Here is a 19,946-nt window from a genome sequence, read left to right as displayed (position 1 = left end):
TCCTGCAACCTATTCTTCCCTCATCCATTTCAATGGTGAGAGAAGAATTAGGTCCAGCACTTTAACTTCTCTGTGTCATGGACAGTTTTGTACAGAAAGGTTTTGTTTTCTGCCCCTCAAGCCACAGCCTGCATCAGAAACATCACAGTGCCCAGCTGGTGCTCAGGTGTGGCTGTTCTTGGGCTTACCTGCCCTTGGAGCACTCACTGCCTGGCCTGGATGTGAATTTTTTGGCCTGATATAATCTTCACTTAACTAAGGTATCAGAGTCTTCTCTGATTTCAGCAGACACTGACATAGGCTAAAAAAAATTAGTAATGAAGTGCATGGGGAACCAGATCTCTACTTTGCATAAAAAAAAAAATATAGAGCTCCTTACAGAGATTCACATTTGCACAAATACAATAACAATGCTGTCTCATAGATCAAGTTCCACTATTTTGTGATGGAAAAGCTTGGTTATTCACACACAAAGGGCCATCCTGCTGTTACAAAAATCTCTCAGCTAAATGCTTCAGTAAAAAAGCCTGCTGAAGAAAAAATAATAATCAAGCTGTCCTGAATCCCTTGAGACTTTTGCTCCAAAGAGGTACCGACAAGAAGGCTCCTTGAAAATACTAAAAATCTACAAGCATTCTCACAAAAACAACTGAGTTCCATGTTGGAGGGAGATTTTATCGTACCAAACTCATGGCTATTGCTTTCCTGTCTGAGGCTGCCACATTTGCAGAATGGTTTTGTTCTTGCTCAGAGCGCTGGAGTCCCACACAGCACTGATGTTGGGCAGGAGAGAAGGGGCAGATGCAGCTCCATGGAGCTCTGCCTGTGCTGGGGACACACTCCCACATTCTTCACCCACCTGGGAGATGAGCAGGGCCACGGGGCAAGGCCTGGAGGCTGCAGGGGAACAGGGGCTGAGCACCACACAGTGAGGACAAGAGCACAGAGCCCACAGGAACAGCACTGCAAGGCTCTGCATCCCAGCCACCACAAGTGGGAGATGAAGGTGGGGCTGAAAAAGGGCTCGGGGCAAAGCCACAGGCTGTCCTGCTGGGAAGCAGCRTTCCATGGGCGGATTTTAAATCACTGCTGGCTCAGAAACCCTTCAGACATGCATGTCTGCAATAGGGGACAGGTGTGACCTCCGTACTTTGTGAGAAAAGACATGTATTTGAAAAGAAATCCATATTCTTTACATGAAAATGACCAATATTCCAGATGAACAAAGTACTCCATACCAGAATATAATGCTAAAAGGTTCTACCATGAAACAAGTATACTTCAGAAAGTAGCCCTTTGTTCTACCCCTTTTTTTTTAGTTACATCTGCTAGAAATAATGACTACAGAATCTCTTTCAACAAAAGGTCATTTATGTCAATGGACAGAACAYAGAGGATCAGATCACCTGCTGTAATTGCAAATTAATGCTCTACTGCTAATGCATTAACTACACTATATTGATCTACAATTGAATCATACAGGCTACTGTGAAGTGATTTTTACTTTAATATTTTTACGCTTTTATTGCTTTTTCCATAATGCATTTTCTCTTTCCGCTGGAATTTTCTATAATTGTTTCCCATTTTAATTTCCTGCAGCAAGATGACTTCAAAAAAATGTATGTTGCTTTCAAAGCSATGCAAAAATCTAAAAAAACATCAGTGTGACATGGTTAATCACATAYATGTTGCAAATCATGCTGAAAAATGTGATATACATCTAATTTTGATAAATTTTGCTTTGAAAAAAGCCTACTTAAATCAGAAATAAAATATCTCAGCTGCACTGGAAGCCTGTAATAATGACATGTACCACCAAAAGATGTTTATAAATGTTACTGGAGCTTTTGGTCTACAAAAAGTGCAGGATTATTTCCATATTAAAATCCGTGGGTAAATTTTATGCCTGTACTGAAAAGGGATTGGTAGATTCAGGTATGTTTAAAAAAGTATAGTGCTGTGGAATCAGCTGAAGAATGGTTGACATGTTTCAGCACCTTTAATGAGAAATTAAAAAAACAAGGGGGGGATCTTTCTGCAAGTGTTSCTGAAGTCCACAAAAGGGAAGAATGCTCTGTTAAATTGCTGTATAAAATTATAAGCCCAGCTACTACTAACTACGATGATCCAGTTTGTTTTCCATACCTGCTGCAAAATTCCTTACACCCAAACCTTTTGTGAGTAACAATACTAAGATGTTGCTCTCCATCTCCTAAAGGAGTGGATAGGACATATTTTGATTACTGAAACTCTCTCCCACACCATTCCTAATGTACCTGCTTAATACCACTTGAGGTGGTTATGGCACACAGCAAAATACAGCTTACCACCTGACTCCTGGCTCGCGTTCCTGTGTGTGATGATTTTTGCAAATGGAAAATAAATCCCCGTGTTTTAAAAATAAAAGCAATTGGAAAAAAAAATAATGGAGAACTGATTGCAGGTGAAATAGCTGCAGAGGAAAACCTGATCTCGCTTTCAATGGAAGAACATTTATTATTCATAAACCTTTCCTCYAACAGATATGCTACATTGCAATTAAATCAGCTCACACAAAGCCTCCTTATTATCGCAGGCCACGAACGTCCTGCTCCCATGGCAGAGAAGACACGGGACTCTTGTTGAGACACATTGAAGGGAAGCCCAGTGGCCAAGCAAGGGCTGCTGTCTAGAGCTGGGCTCCATGGGTAGATCAGAACAGTCTGTGCTATTTTGCAGTGTTGGGACCATGTTTAATGCTGGATCTGACAGTCCCTCCCCTTTTCAAATACTGCTGGGTAACGGGGTGGTGAGAGCAGTCACACACCTCACTTTTCAGCTCACCGTCTCTGCCAAACCCACCCAAAGCCCAGGCTGCTTGCCTCCTGCCTCTGGAGAAGTCACAAGGGGCCCTCATGGTTTTGGAAATGGGAAGTCAGATCCCAAAATGTGCAGTATTGTGTCAGTCTGAGTGTCTCTGCAGAACCAGCTCCAACAGTGTCCAAAGCRGACACCTTAAATAAGGCTGTGGGACACATCCAGAATCCCTCCAGTACAGTCCCAGCTCCTGCTTAACTCAGGGACTYGCTATGCAGTGAATCTTAAATACTGAATCACTTTGATGCTATCTACAAATTCTGTACTTGCTCTRTATGGTGGTACTGAGAAAGCAGAAGTGAATGTCAAAGCTGCTGCTGAAGGAGCAAGTTGGGCATTTGATACCAGGAATATGTGAGAGAGATTGGGATTCACGGCAAAGAATATTAACTGGCYATTTGTATGACCTCGTTTAGAAGGAAAACAATGGCAAAGATTCTCATAATGCTAATTAGGTTCCAGAGATGACTCGTGAAGATGAGGCTGCCTCCTTCCATCACAATGTATCCCACCTGAGAAGCAAATGAGTTTCATCTAGTCCCAGTGAGCGTGTTTCTTCTATGACTTTCTACAGAGATTATTAATTTCCTTCTCCCTTCCATCTGTCCATCCCATCATGAGCGAAAGACTTTTGGCCTRCATTCACAATCTTGCATGAAGTTTACTAAAAGCTTATTGCAAAATAGAGGCAACTGAGCTGCTTCAGACGCTTAYCTACACAGCCACTTTAGAATCCATTTATCAGAGATTAGTCTAAATGACTCCCCTACCTTGGTGAAACAGAAATAAACTACTCAAATGGAGGATATTTTTGATCCAGAGGAGTTTAAAATCAGTTCTAGAGATGATCTAAGTCAAACTCGTGAAATCTAAGGACAAAATAAGAATTTTCTCACCATCTCTGGAAGAAATAGTTCTGTAAAGGGCAGAATATCTGCACAGATCCAAGTAATTTGTGGAAGTCAGTTTCAGACAATTTGATTATTACTAAAACAATAATTAATGTTTTGTAAATCAAATAGTCTGTCTCTCAAGCGCTGACTGGGATGTCTGCATTAAATTACATTTCAGAAATTCCCATTGCCATTGGGGCAAACCAACAGGAAACAAAAAAAATAACAAAAACCAAATAGCTACACAGTCTGTATAAAAGAAAAGTGCAAAAGTTATGTTAAACYCCTTGATTTTCAGTCATCCAGAATAAAGCAGATGTAGAACAGAAAATCATTTCACTCTGTGGAGTTCAGATCATGCAACATTGCTGCAGACAAAGCCATYGAAACTGCAGCTCTATTAGCAATAACAAATGAAATGCATCTAGAGCACTAAAAACATTTCCTTGCCAATTGCAATTTTTTTTTGTAGACAAATGCCRCCCTGTAATTTGTACCATTACTTAGTATTTATATGGAAGAAGCTCTCAGACAATTGTGTAAGAAAGGTCAATCTTTCATCTGTCCATAGAAAAGTTAAGTTTGAATCACTTTAACACAACTTAAAAAAAAAAGAAGAAACGGTATTAATAAATCCAAAGAACATAGCAAGTCTATAAAAAAGGAAGAGCCGTCTGCCTCAGCTCCCAGAGATGCTAACTTTGATGTGCATTAAAAAAATCCAATGAAACCAAAACATTGAGCTGGCCTTTTTTTTTTTTTTTTTGTGAAACATAGCAAACAAATGACTAATCTCAGCAGTCACTGTAGCTTTGTAAAAAGGACGGTCACACTGAATCTAATTTCAATGTCCAAGTGAATTGTGGGAATGAAGCCACTCTAGTCATCCCATGGAGTGACACAAAGCCGATATTCACAGGACCCACAGCTGCTCTTGTCTATGGTGGGACTGACAGAATAAGGGGCTGAACATCTACCAGRATGTAACAATATACAGTGGAGCATAAAGACCACCTATCCTCAGCCACTCTAMCACATGTGCTGCCATGGTGCCCTGACACGCCTGGCAGAGCAGGTGAGGGGCTGATTTCCAGCCAGTTTTGTGGTGTCTGTGATACCAGGCCATCAAGGCTTCCTTCCACAACCATGCCAGGGTGGCCAGTGTCCCAAACCACCCCTCAGACAGTGCAAACAGCCTGCACCGCAGAGTGCAGCCCCACATCTCACTGTAATGCCAGCACCCCGTGTTTCAGTGAACACGCTGAGGGGACACAGATGCCTGATAAACAAGAGTTACTTTAAACTGGGCCCCTGTGAGACCAACACAGTACTCTTTGGAAGCCCTATCATCTTGAGAAGGCTCWTTGCACAAAACAAAAACTGAGAATACAAGAACAGATAGCTCGAGCTTAACTCTGGTCAACCCCGTTTGTATGACAAGGGAGAGTTGCTTATAATTTAAATTGTCTAAGCCAGAGATAAAAAGTACCAACAAACTCATGGTTAGCCTTTTCCCAGACGGGTATTGCAACACCAAAAGTTTTCTTTTGGCAACTCTTCCTCCATGTGAAATCAATGTCTCTTAGCAAGCAACATGAGGTGAGAAACATGAAAATTCTTTTCAATGGTACAAACCCCCCACTATCCGAATGCTTGAAAGGAGGATACATTATGATCTTAAATAAAGTTATTTGAATGTTARCGTTTTAAAAAAGGAGCAGTACCTGTAAGACAGAAGCCCCACTGTGCAGAAATTGAAGYCCAGCCTCAGCAGAATCGATGCCTCCAGTTGCCAAGATGGGAAATCCTGGGAGAGCGCGGGCGATGGCAGACACAGCGCGGAGGGCGATGGGCCGGATAGCATTCCCTGCAGAAATCCAGGACATTGGGTCAGCAACGCCCCAAAAGCTCCTGATGGAACTCACACATCCCTCATGGTGCAGCAACATCAGAACAAACATCTAATTCTGAGGTGCAGACGTTACATTTATTATCTGACACCAAGTGGGTTTCAAGTGGCCTCAACACTTGTACAGCAAATTATGCATTTGGCTGGAGCACAGAAAATGGCAAAAACATTTAGATAAACACTGCAAAGCTTGAACATTTTAGCTGATGCTCAAAACAAAGACTAACAATGTCTGAGACAGAAAGCAATACTTCATCATATAGTACACTGAAGACAAAGAGATCTATGTTTCTACATAAAGAATCAGGTTCATTTTTGAACCCAAATGTTGTCCAAGAGCAAATGTCTCATTTATTTACGTTCAACTAAAAATTATTTAAAAAGTGCCATTTCACTGCACTTGACATTTCATATTTTATTTGTTTCCCCTTCTAAATGTTTGTGGATTCAAATAATTCTTTAATTAAGCCTCCTCTAACAATTAATATGATAGTCAAATTCCCAAAAGAATAAAGTGTACTCATTTATGATAGTATCTCCAAAACTGGAGCYTGTATTTCAAATGGTACCGAGAGGCTGAGTCAGACAACTCCCTGCTATATTTAGAGGATTACGATTAAAATCTCAACACACTGTGTCTGCAATGCATCTGTTTTGACAACATTCTATTGATGGCATGCAAGTATTAAAAATATGCCTACAGATGMTGCTCATTAAATGATGGACAGCACAGATAGATGACACTTTCAGTCATTTTTTAGGCTAGTTGGGATTTCTGTAGATAATATATTCCCACATTATTAAAATTTCTACTTCATTTAGAGAACCTTTAGGATTATTTGATGTCATCATTGGGCAACAATACAGTAGTGTCAGGAAGGACACATCATTCCCAGAGGACCTGTATGGCTGTGGCTGTCAGGCCTTTTTTTTTTTTTTCTCAGTATTGTATGAGGTAACAGCAACTAAATTTTATGCACCTGAAAGGGACAGCCTRGCCCAAGATGAACTATTGATGTGTGTTCAGGAAAACCAGAGCCCGATTGATCAAAATGTGAAATCTCACCAAAACTGCTTTAAAGAATCAAAGATCTCAACARAACAGATGCCAGAAAGGAGCTGGAGCTGAACAGGAACTTTCCAAAGGACACCAGTGACTGTTAGCCATTGTTTGGGCTGGATCGRTTGTAACGTGTTTAAAAGCAATAGAATGATTCTCTCAAAGAGGATGACTGCTAAGTGTCCAAAGAGCAAATATTATGCTCCAGTCTTAGAGAAATGCTTGAGGAAAAAAAGGAATGGTAATTATGCTGTTTGTTCTGACAGCCTTTTGGAAAACATACAGGCCAAAACATACACCACACAGCCAAAACCACWGAAAATAATTTCATCAAAGACCAGTAGTTCATGAAATTCTTAAAATATTCAGTTTTTGAAATTAAGGCTAGAAGTAAGCATCAGACTTGCCATATTCCTTTCAGGCTGATGCAGCTCCAGAACCTCATTGAGATGAGATTGTTGTTTTTCAGAAAGGTCAAAGAATACAGACACTGGTAACTCTGAAATCACGTGGCTACAGGGAAATTTCTTCCCAATCTGCCTCAAGTCATGAAGGTTTATATACTTTTAACCCCAAAGTAACTCTTAAGAGTTTGMTTTCAATGTGTTTTAAAGCTTTGTAGACCCTTGACCTTAAAGGTATCTTGCAGCAAAGAATTCCACAAGACAATATTTCCAGAATATAATTACCCCTTTCTCACTTAAATGACTGTCTCTGCACTGTGGTCAGTACAGGAAAAGGACCAAATGACAGCTTATTTAAGGTTTCAGCACAACAGGTAATCAGTAATGCCTTCATTCAGCCCACAGAAATCAAGCATATGATTCAATGAAGTCTAGCAGACTTAGAATTTATTATGGAACGTGGGTACTTTTTAGTGCTAGCTAAATTTGATATTCATAATATGAGTTATTACTTACATTTGGTGATTAGTAAATTAGTGATAAATTGGTATGATTGCAGAAGTATTCCATTCATTTCTAATTCACCCAAATGAATTTAAAAACATTTCAGAAGTGCTTCTGATGAGAGTAAATAAATGGATGTAATGACAATCAGAGGGTTCACTAAGGTCTCACCATTCATCCCAGCATTTTTTTTAATTAGTCTACGTCACATGGAACAAACATAACAGAAGGTGCAGCCGTTCTCCTTCACATTTTTTCATCAACAGTTCAGAAGCTTCCCCCTCTGTAGCAAAAGCTCCTGGTCTAGAATGCACTGCAATTTACTTGTGATAGAGATCCTACTGACTAATGAAATTGTGAAACAACTGTCCAGATTAAAAAAAAAAAAGGGGGAAAAAAATGCAAACAATTGAAACAATATTAACGCCAAGCTATTAAAACAAAAGTCAAATTAAAAACAAAAAGGCAAATGAACACTCAATTTGACTTACAGTCTACGTTTTCTTGCATTTTCATACAASTACCATAGGAAGGTAATAAATTTCATTACAGAGATTTGTGGAGAAGGAGTTTTTAAAAGGCTGAAATAAAGGAGATTTAATGCCAAATTTTAAAAGATCTGTAAGTAGGAGTGGGAATTTGCAGAATGTTGTCTGATAAATCCAACGGTATTTAAGAAGCTGAGGTCCAAATCCAGCATGAATTTGAAAGACAGCTCACATTCTAAAAGATAAGCATCTACCACATACTTTGACACGTTGGGATCTGTAATTCCACTAGTTAAGCACCCGTRGCTGAGGAAACTGCTGATATGGCACTCTCTTGATAGCAGTACTACAGCTGCTACCAGATGCTAGATGTGGCTATCATTTACCTCACTGTAAAATAATGAGAGTTAATAAACAAAGTCCATGCATTGAGACCCCTGGCAGGGGAGTGAGGTATAAAAATGAAAGATAGAAAAATACCTCAAGGAAATGACAACTACTYTATGTTGAAAGCTACTCTTCCAAATCCCATTAATTATGGAACAAATATCTGCTATTATATAAAGACATAAACAATGAAATAATTGCAAGATATGACAGTCCTTGACCTTTTTCTTGCCTTAAAATAAAGAGCTTTGACTTTCTCTTCTTTTTTWTTYYTTTTTTTTTAATAAAAAGTGAGACTTTTCAGACTATCAGTCAAGGAAATCCAATAGCCGAAACACAACATGAAGGAGCAGCAGAACATACATCAATCAAACGTCTCTCCCTGATCAGCACAGGTAGGCAGAGCTGCTCTTGTCCACTGATGATAGCAGACTGAGGACAAACTGATGAAAGATATTGTATCTGCTTATTTGTGTGTTTATTTTTGCTTAAGAAGTAAAAAACCCTTTACCAATGCCAGAAAACACGGGTTTTATTGTGACTTCATAAGTATTTGGAGCTCCCAGAGGACTTGATCCTGTCAAACACCAAAAGTGGTCACAAGACTGAGGCTTGAGAGGCAAACCTAATGCCTTCTTCAGGAAGCCTGGGGTTAAGTTTACAGCAACCCAGGAGTTTTGGGAGTTCCCAACAAAAACAATTCAGATCTTCTGATCCCAGTGATCCACAATAGGAGAAAAATAATCTCAGAAGTCTTGAACACTGGGCTACATTCTCACTTGCAATACATTGGACATACTTGACAGCTGAAACTTTTCAACACATATATGCAGCAGCTCTAATGAGACTTGTAAGATGATCCAGGTCCACTAAAAAAAAGAATCGACTCAGACTGATAGTACTGAACCCTGGAACACTCTGCATGGTCTTTATCAAACTCTCTATCAACAAAAGAAACAGATTTTTAAAGAAAAGCAAACTCTCATACTTTGGACAGTAGATTAACTAAAACCAAACTTTTGTATCTATGTTTACTAGATGGAATAAAAATGAATTTGGATCATAATTCTCCCCACTCTGCATTTTCAAGTTTAATTACTTTTTAATTTGCATTATATTATATTACAAATCTAAYATAAGATTTAAACCACTGAGCCTAAGTATAACAAAGAGAAAACAGCTGATACATRATTTTTTATTAATAAATCACCACTCAAGTCTGTGCTGCTAAAAAAATGTAAACTCCCAAATCTAAGCAACATCACCTTTTCTCCTTCTGTAGATACCTTCTTGGAAGAAAACTGACATTGTTATCTCCCCGACTGTTAAAATTAATAAAGCTTATGATAMAAGAAGCCAATGACAGCARATAACAAACTTGGATGAAAAGCATKTCATAAGGAAAATGGTCTGGGAAAGTTCTGCCACTGTAGATGATCAATCCAATGCTTCGGAAAGTAAGGAGGTAAGAAAGTTTGGAGATTAGGAAAAAACCCAGAAAACATAATTCTTTGTTAAAACATTTTCTGCATAATGTATATACTGCCTAATACTGYTGATCAAAGTACTTTACATAATCTACACTTGCAAAGAGTCCAGGGAAACTTGCAGGTTGTACACAAACCATTTGCATCAAATTCCTTCTGATTGCAATTCTTCTGCACGTTCTTTCTTTCTCCCACCTGTAGGTGGCCACCATAAGCTACACTTATCAAATAACTCATTAGCCGGGTTTTCAATACTGTCATATCCAGATAATTAGCAATTTATTTAAATAACCAATTTCTGTGGAAATAATTGCCATGGAATGCCCTGAACCTACTTTTTATAAACTATAATAAAAGTGTTAAGATAATCCCTGACATTTGCAAATGCCATTAGTTCACCTTTCCTTTTGATAGTGCTATGGCATTATGTTTAAACAATTACCCGATAACGCGGCAGTTTAATGAAACAGTGTAGCAGACACATCCTTCAAAATGACCAGAGAATGCATTTATATGCAGAAGAAAACCCAATGAACAGACGTGTTCAGAGAGAAAGACTCCACAGTTGTTTCGAGGGCTGCAAATGGGACACATGATATTTTCTGCACTAAAAAATACAGGAAGTTCCCAGAAATGAAGAGCAGGCTGCACCTGGCCACACTTAAATGGTGCACAGCCCAACGCATCTCAAGATCCAGAGATGGCTCTTCTCACTGCTCCCTCCTTCAGTCCATTTTTATTCATTAATAGCCATTTGCCAAAGCCACTAGTGATAATGTACTATTTACTCAGGTTCTGGCTACTCCCAACAAAAAAATTAATTCATTGACCAAATGGAGAATTTGAGGGCATAGTCCTTTTATGGAATGTCTCTACATCAGTCAGCCTACGCCTTCAAACCAGTGGCTACTTCATGTTTCATGTAATTTCAAAGTTGTGGTGGGTGATGCACTAACTCCACCAAATCAGTGGCAAAGGTTCTGTTGACTACAGAGAAGTCAAGATTTCATCACTGACTTTAGAATAAAGTTAATGATTCTGCAGATTTGAAACAATTTCTATCCAACTCTGCTATAGCAGGCTCTTGAAACAATATCAGCTGACGGGATTTTTGTTAGCATATCATGACTATCTAAATACWCCGATAGCATGCCAATAATTTTTCTGATAATGATTGACCTCTTCCTTTTAATTTCAATGCTTACATCAAATGTGATTCTGTTTCTGATAAATACAGAATTGAGTCCAACCTTTGAGTGGAAAACAGAGGCAATCACTTTGCTCTGTATTTCCTTCAAAAAAAAATTACCCAAACAGAAAAAAAGGGGGAACTTCCACAACCTCAGAGAAAAAGCAGTGCCGTTTTAGGATTTATGTTTACCATTTTTTAATTAATACAAATTATTATTTATGCTCTTTCAGCTGAAAATTCATATAATCACCAGAGTTCTCATTCAATAAATGTTTAGTACTCATCAGAGAATTCTCTCAATTAAAAAAGAGTCTAGAATCGAAGAAAGAGAGAGAGAAAAATTAAATTTCTCTTATCAGTAAATATTATTTATCCATGGAGACCTGGGGGAATTTTCTCTCATATCAAACTTCAGTAGGAAAAATCAAGAAGACAGATACAAATTGTTTCATGAATGCTGCAAGAAGTGGTTAAACATTCCCTAGCAAAGCCATTCTCTCAGTGAAAACTACAGATACACTAAAAGTCGATACTTCTGGTCCTCAGCATGAAACCTAGCAAAGCAYTTTCTGTGGCAATTCATCAAACGTTCATTATTTAATTTCACTCATGGCTTCTACTTTGGTTTGACCTGGACCTGGAAATTGTCTGCCAGATCGCTTTCCATGTCCTTTGGTTGGCTCAGGGAGCCCTTTCTTGATTTGCCCCTCGACTGCTTCGCTCTTGCTGCCCCCATGAGCTGGAGCCAGCTGCTCTGCTGTGGTGGGGCTGAGCACCCAGGGCTGCAGGAGATCTGGCACCTTTTGCACTGCAACCCTGCCCTGGGCAGGACAAAGCTTGCCTGCTACCCAGAGACTGCCAGTGCTAACCAATAATGCAAATAACCACACAACAGTAATGAAAAGGTGATAAAATARTGCCAATAGCCAGGGTAAGCTCCCAGCATAGTACAAGGAAAAARACACGTGAATAGGACCAGCAAAACAGCCAATGAACAGCCCATCTAGAAAATACTACCCAGTTATCAGACCAGACCACTGCAGACATTACAAAGGGACAAATGAGTTCCTGCTAAATTCTTGCCCTTAAAAGATGTGAGTGCTTCACTTCATCACAGGGAAGGTTTAGCTGCCCTTTTATTCTGATGCAGAGACAGATGTTTAACCCCGAGTCTGGTAGAAATGGTTGTGGCTATCTAGGGATTTGTCAAAGGCAGCCTCGGCAGTGCTCCCTTTGTTTGGGCTGGTTTAACCTCCCTGACACCTGCCATGGTCACCATGACATGTGTGTGTGCCCACACGTCTGTGCCAGAGCTGCAGCAACACATCATCCTGACCACAAAAAGGCAATTTAGTACAACCAAGGATGCACTGGAGGAGACACGACTGCCTGCTGAGCAGGAAATTGAGGTTCCTACAACGTATTTAAAAAGCCAAAATTACTGAAAAATGCAGTACAACAACTTTGCAGGTCATTTAAAAGCCTGACACGTACCTTGTGCTGTTTAATAGCCACTTGCCTCAGAAGTCCATCACAGAAAGGGAAGCAGAACTTTGGAAATGAGGGCAAACTCAAGAAACCAGGTCTAGATAACTAGAAAGCTCAGATAAAGTATTTCTGTCTCGCTTTACATAACTCTAGCTCATCATTGTCCTATTTTGAGTTTTTTTCTATTTTGTCTGTCCCTCTATTCTATTTCATRCAGTTGCTGTTACCCAGTAATAAAAGATTTTATGTACAAATATATTTAGATCTATTTATAGATACACAGATATATTAAAAAGTACAGTGGCACAAACACAAATTTTTGTGAAACAAAAGACTCAATCTGAGTAGAAAACACTGCATTTGCCTGTGCATTAGTGTCTACATACACATCTACCATATTATTATTATTACATATCCATATAATCTGTGTGAGTATATATATACATGCACACTCAGTAGACGTATTTCCATATTCACATATACATAAAACAGTGGATGACACGTCCCCTGATAAAACCTGTTATTTCAACACTTCAAGTGAAAAGTGTTAAAATAAATGGCTCATCACATACAATGTGTTAAAATAAATGTTTATTTCAACACTATGTGTATCATAGCCATTTATTTCAACACTTCCCATTTCTCAAGACTCACACAACCAAGAGTAGGAGAACTGATAGCTATACCTAAGGTAGCTGAAGCACACAGCCCTACTCTGCTTGCCATAGGATGAGTAGGAAGTTACTTGACACTTTTTTTCCTCCCAGCAATAAATGGAAACTACCTACCTTGCCTGTTTGTGGGGATCTGCGTGTGTCTGCAAGCTGGTGGGCTGTGTCATCATTTGGAATGAAGGGCCATACCAGAGCCTCTTGAGATATTTGGGAAGCAGACTGATGCTACCAGGGTAGGGGTGTGAAAAGAAGCAAAACATGGGGGACTTTGGCAATTTCATTTTGCTGTTTCTGACTTTGRTACAAAAGCATCTGGGCAGACAAAGATTTATGTGATCAAGTGCAAAACCTAGAGCTRTTCATACTGAGGGGTGGGTGGGATGTGATTTTTGCAGGACCAGTTATAATCTGGTGATCAAATGATGAGTAAGAGAACATCTGGGTTCTCACTCTACCTGCAGAGAACAGTTTATTGGGATGATTCTTCAGCTCAAGACTGCCTGAATAATTTTAATATAGAAATTGAAGAGTCTTCGAAGCAGCAATTTTCCATCTTTAGGTGGTCTCTAGAGCACAGCTGTAGTCATTGGGGGTTCCTGTTGGTGCCTTTACATTCGTGTCAGCAGCTGAACTCGCTCCTACCAGCTCAGACAGTACATTATACACCAGTGTCCACCTAGCATCAGTTTCTATGCTCTRTTTTGGGAGGAAGGCTCAAGAAGCTCCCATTCTCTGGTAGTTCCTGCTGGAACCAGAGGGCTCTGTGCTTTTAYAGATCTGTCTCTAAGGGACAGAGGCAGGATGAGGCCGAAGAAATTTAAATAAYGCACAAAATAAGAACAAAACCTACCCAAACCTCGAGTTCTCTCTGAGCRATATTTACCACTAACTTTCCTGTAATGTTTTCTTACAGCTTTCCTGCTTTGAAAAACATTAAAAGCATGATTAGAGATTGTCTARGTCCTAGCAAGACAGTGTGGCCTTAAGAAGATAAACACTTGGAGAAATATTCTCTTTTCTTTTTCTTGTACTTTTTCTTCCCCGAATTTKCAGTTTTCTTGGCTGGTCTGGACAGAGCAAAAACCCACAAAATAATSTAATGAAGGCTTTGCAAGCAGCATGCCCTACCAGAAGACTGTTTTGCACCTGTGTTTTGAGACCACAGTTTTTCATCAACTCAAATAAATTCACTACCTCGAGCCGAGCCATTTCACAGTGATAGCTGCCTATATTCAAACATCTCTCTTCCTGTAAAATTATCTTCCCTCCATGTCACTTTGGTCAGATAAAACACTACAACCATTTTGTAGTAGAATAGTCTACCACACAATTAAAGCTTTCCAGAAAAAAACCCACAATGTTTTCACCCTTTTGCTTCCTGCAGATCTGATTAGTTTCAGAAAGAGGAGGTATCATCACTCYTTTGAAGGCACTGTAGGTTATGAGATTGGTCCTCAGAAGCTGGCAGCACATAACAAAAGTGCTTTATTCACAAACATCAATCAGTTTCAAGAATGGCAGTTGCTCACAGAATGGTAATAATGGAAATACTGAGCTAATAACTCCTGTAGATATTAAAACACTGTCTGACAGACATGCAGTGCTCATTACACAAGAACATTTTCTTATAATTATGGTTTCACAACCAGGTATGTAAGTTTGCTAAATATTCAGTTCCTTACACTTTAATTTTTTTTTTAGGCTAGACAGTAAAAAAGGCTCTTCACTCAGAGGGTGTTGGGCACTGGAACAGCTCCCCAGGCATCAGCCTGACAGTTCAAGAAGTGTTTGGACAATGCTCTCAGGCACATGGTGTGACTCTTGGGGATATMCTGTGCAGGGCCAGGASCTGGACTGGATAATCCTTGAAGGTCTCTTCCAACTCTGTGTTTTTTTAAAAAATGAAATTTACAGGACAATCCTTAGTTTTGATGAATGAAAAGGACCTTYCCTCCAACAGTGAGCTGATACCTTGGCTTTAACAGAGGCTTTAGATGTGCATGGATGACAATTTCAAATTTTGTTCTCATTTTCTTCTTTTTAATGACCTTCACAATTACAGGAAATTTCATGCCATTCCTTTAGCTGAGAACATACAGAAAGCTGAAGAGTCAGTGCCTTAATGGAAAGCAAAATAATAGCTTGTCCATGCTGTGTAAACTATCTATGGCATAAAGAAGCCCAAACCCTATTTGTAGRGGCCTTTACTAGCTCTGGATATATTAGTGAGGGTTGGTAATTAAAACATGGTTGTATCAGTCCTGCTTGCGACCACTCACACAACTCAGTGCTGATTTTGAGAAGAAATTATACACCCGTATCATAACTCTGCTTTCTGCATTAATAAAAAATAACAGCATTAATAGGCCTAAATATTCATTTGTTTGATGTATTCAGAGCAACAGAAGGGGGTGCAAGGGAATTTAGTGTATTGCTCTGTCAGATCACTTTAATTATCCAATGAGGGCAGCTCAGAGGGTGAGTAAGGCACTTAATTGATGTACTTACTCATCCCCTCAGCTTCCACTGAAGAAAAATGGTAGCAACACAACTCCTAAACTGCATTTGTTGGTCTTCAGTGATCAAAGTAAAGGCCAATTAACAGAAAGCCAGGGGCCCACAAAGTATTTGTTGATTTTAGAACACTGATCAGAACACACACTGCTACTGCTAAACACACAGCAGCAGTATCTGGCACTCAGACAGTGCCTTCTAGGAGAGGATATCCAAATGCTATACAAAAGTATAATATTTCTCTCTCCCAGAAGAAAAAGAGTGCAAGGGGAGSCCTGGAAATCTGTGTAACTTGTGATTCCACCTGAGCAGAAGAGGCAGCAGTTGGCCCTCCTGGTCACAAATCCCTTGTCCCAGAATGTCCTATTACCTTTCCCCTAAAACTGTTTGTAATTTAAAGGATAATTTTTTAGAAGTAGACTTTGTAAATCAACTCCTAGACTTTRTAAATCAGCTCTTCTTAGAAACAAMGTACATACTAATGTGCCMAGCACCTCAGTCTGTGTGCTTTCATGGATGAAATGTTATCCCCGTTCACAGCACAGCCTCAAGCATGGGGATATGGGGTTCATGAAAGCATTCAGGACTCTGGTCAACTGCTGCTGTCACCTTCTCCATCTTTCCTCTTTTTCTCTAATCTCAAATAAAACGTATCTGATTCAGGGGCAGTATCTTTGGGTGAAACTGTGTTGCTCCCTCATTTTTCTTGGTCATGTAGAATTGTTAGAACTGTGAAGGATATTTTAGGAAATCAATGTACACACAAAACTGAAGACATCCCATTTGCATGAGCTACTGCTGACATAACACTGTGTATGGAGAACTCAAGGAGGAGGACTCACAAAGGCATAAACGTTCCATGTGAAACTCTAACACATCTGTTCAGCACTGAAAAGCCTGCATTTAAGTCCAAAGCACTAGAAAGCCGAGACAAGTGCATTTTTGGAATCAAAACAAATGATGGTAATTTAAGAAAATACTATGAAGCACACAAAGGCTGTACAATGCCATATGTTGCACAATGCATCTGGTAATCAATTTACTGTATGTGCCAAATTTACTAGAAGCCCAAATGGGCTTAAGTTCTTTACTCAGAAACTCAAAAAGTTAGCTACAAGCATTACAAACATGGTGCTCTTACGAGTAGTAAAAAAGTGGATTTTTCTTTTTACCTACAGAACACACAAAACATTTAATCTCCTAAATTATTTCCCATAATGAATACATGTACAAACTTCACTTTTGATCAATAGCTTTCATAGGCTCACACTTTGAGCACATGGTATGTTCTACAGTTTAAAAGATAAATGTGATTTTWAAATTATTTTATACTCAGTGTTTACTTCTGGCTTGTAGGTTTGAAATCATGAAGGTTTWACGCTGTCATTTGTGATTCTATACACAATACACTACTGAAGATGTCATCAAACACAGATGTACAACCAACCTTGCAAGTACTGTGGTCCTAAATCAAATATGAATCCACAGTTACAGTATTAAAAATACAGCAGAAATCCCTAATTCAAGTGGACAGTATCACCTATAAAGCCAAAACAAATGGTGTAGGATAATAGTTTCCAGATTTGGGTTACAGTGTCAATGCAGACTTGAGCTGTGCTAACTCACCAAGCTTGATCTTGCTTGCCAGAGCATGCTTGTCAATATTTAGCTCCCAGAGAGCAYGTCACCAATCTTTACAAAAACTAGCATAAATACAAAATACTATAGCAGCTGCTGTGATCCTTTTTCTAACACTGAGATTAAATCACTGAAATTTGTTTTGAGTGTTTTAAACCAGAAGATGTGTGCCATATAACTACCGTAACAAGAATGTGAGAAACAGCATTAAGGGAATAAAATGCTGTTATTAGGGCTTTTTTAAATACATAAAAACACCAGATGCTTTACATTAACTGACTGGAAGACATTTTAATATCAAGCTTAAAAATATCACTTTCTCCTGTAACATCAGCTTAGAAAATGGAGTGGGATGAAATAAAATATAGCTATGTTTTTAAAGTGACTAGGAGTGACTTTTCTTTTAAGACCCTTTTACACTATCTGACACTAACAATGAGCTAGGGATGCCCTCAGAGCTGTAAAATATTAAGCCTGAAAGAAAAGAAAAATAAAAACATAGGAAAGAAATCTGCATGCCAGCCCCACGCAGAAGGGAACTCCGTACTAAAATTCACCACAACAAGATGGAGCAAGACGTCCCTAAATCAGCCAGGGTTTACCTCTCTCTGCATACCCACCAAGAACTGATCCTCCAGTGTGTTTTCATAAACAACAGAGATGCAAACAATTTCTSTGTTACACCAGTAAATCAGAATGTATCACACAGCAGACGTTTTCCTAATATTTCTTGAGGAAAGTAAGTTGCCACCAGATCTTCCTTGGAGGTCTGAATTTTTCAAACCCCACATTGAGTAAGTTCTGAAGAAACTCCTCAATTTATAAATAAAAAAAAGAACAGATTCTTACGGGTATTGTTTGGCAGTACCTCCTGTGCAAGTGCTCCTGGTGTGCGGAATTTATCAGAGACCAGAATGAGAAGATTTCACTGAGTATTCACTACTAAAAGCTAAGCAGCTCCTGAGCAGGCATATGTATCCAAAAACTGGTGAAAACACTGCCAGTTCTGGGGTATTCAAATAGCTGAGCAGCTGTGGCCCARTCAAAATCTGGACTGGAGTGCCCATACATTCTTTTGAGAACCAATAGGTCACTCAGTAGGGTCATTTGTGACAGAATAAGTCACTCAACAGAAACATTTATGACTGGATGGACAAAAYTGTAGCACAGCTAGCTATTTCTTCACTGGCATGCCTGCCTGCAAAACCCACAGAACTGTCTCCTCATTTCTCTTCATTTTGAGCTGCCTGCAACAAAGTTCTTCACAGGATCAGCCTTGCCTCGGTGCTGAGCCAGGTGTGGGACCACACGTTCTACAGACAGACCTCATGCCATTAAAAACACCCTCTCATATCTGCACTGGATTTCTCATTCTGAAACAATGGCACACTGTGCTCAACAGGTCCCCCTCAGCTCTCAATTAACCCAAGGAACAGTGGGCAATCCCTGACTATGAGTGCCTTCTGGGATTTCCACGAAACTGAGGAAAGAATGTTATAAAGTGCAAGTTAATAGGGAAGACAATTTCAATTACCCAGCAATGTAGAAACTGCAAGTTGATCATCARTTGGAAAACTGAATTCCTACAGCAGGTTCCCTACAAGGCTTTGTAGGATGCATTTGTACATCCCGTGTGTGAGGAGGACATTTGCACAGCTCATTCTCTACCATGAAGTAATGTATGTACATGAAAAGGCATATTAAAATGTGGATTCCCTAGCTGACTACTATATATTAGATGCATTCTTTTGAACGGAAAAAAAATGTTCTGATGGTTGTGAAATACATTTATAAATGCTTCTGGCAATTGTTCACTAGGGATGATGTGATGCCCAGTGAAATACAAACCCAGGACCTACCCAGTTAAACAAATCTGCTCTATTTTGTCTCCTGTATTTTATATGTGAAGTTGGCATTAGGATTTATTCCTTATTCAAGTAGGATACTAAAAAATACAGAATGTTAGCAGGATTTGGGTGAGTAAAGATGTATTCCCTGCTAAGTTCATAATAAATCATAGCTAGCCAGTGGTAGAAGGCTACTCCTACATAAAAGCAGGACAGCAGCAGTAATGATGAAAGCACATCCTCCTGGTGCTGATTGGGTTTAAACTTGTTCCGAGGATAATTTCTTTCTTTTTTTTTTCCTCTATCCCCACAGCTGATTGTCAAAATATCCTGTGACAGGATTGATCACAGCAAGCACACCTTCCTGTAACCGTAAAACCTTCTCTTCAAGACACTTTGTGACCCATTTCTAAAACACATCAATCAAGCACTTTGTAGGTGGWGGGAATGGTGAGAGCCCCAATATCCTCCCAGAAATGCATAAGCTGAGACTGCTGATCCAGAGGGAGGAGCTCACACACAATACAGAATTTGGGGTGTTTAGCCAGCAGTGGTAGTATCCCCACAGTGATGGCAGAAATCAGTAGTCAGTCAGCCTGTTCTGC

At 39.4% G+C, this 19,946-nt stretch overlaps 1 protein-coding gene across 1 annotated transcript in view; it reads right to left on the bottom strand.

The window, feature by feature from the left end:
- DPYD (dihydropyrimidine dehydrogenase) overlaps positions 1-19,946 on the bottom strand; it is a 326,068-nt gene that overhangs the window by 56,010 nt on the left and 250,112 nt on the right. Inside the window, exon 19 of the mRNA XM_057373372.1 lies at positions 5,474-5,616. Coding sequence (XP_057229355.1) covers positions 5,474-5,616 — 143 coding nt within the window. The remainder of the gene's footprint in view (positions 1-5,473; positions 5,617-19,946) is intronic.

This window comes from Malurus melanocephalus, unplaced genomic scaffold, assembly GCF_030028575.1.
Source record: "Malurus melanocephalus ecotype Western Australia unplaced genomic scaffold, MMel_1.1 scaffold_8, whole genome shotgun sequence".
NCBI lineage: Eukaryota > Metazoa > Chordata > Aves > Passeriformes > Maluridae > Malurus > Malurus melanocephalus.
This window is presented reverse-complemented; position numbering and strand designations above follow the sequence as displayed.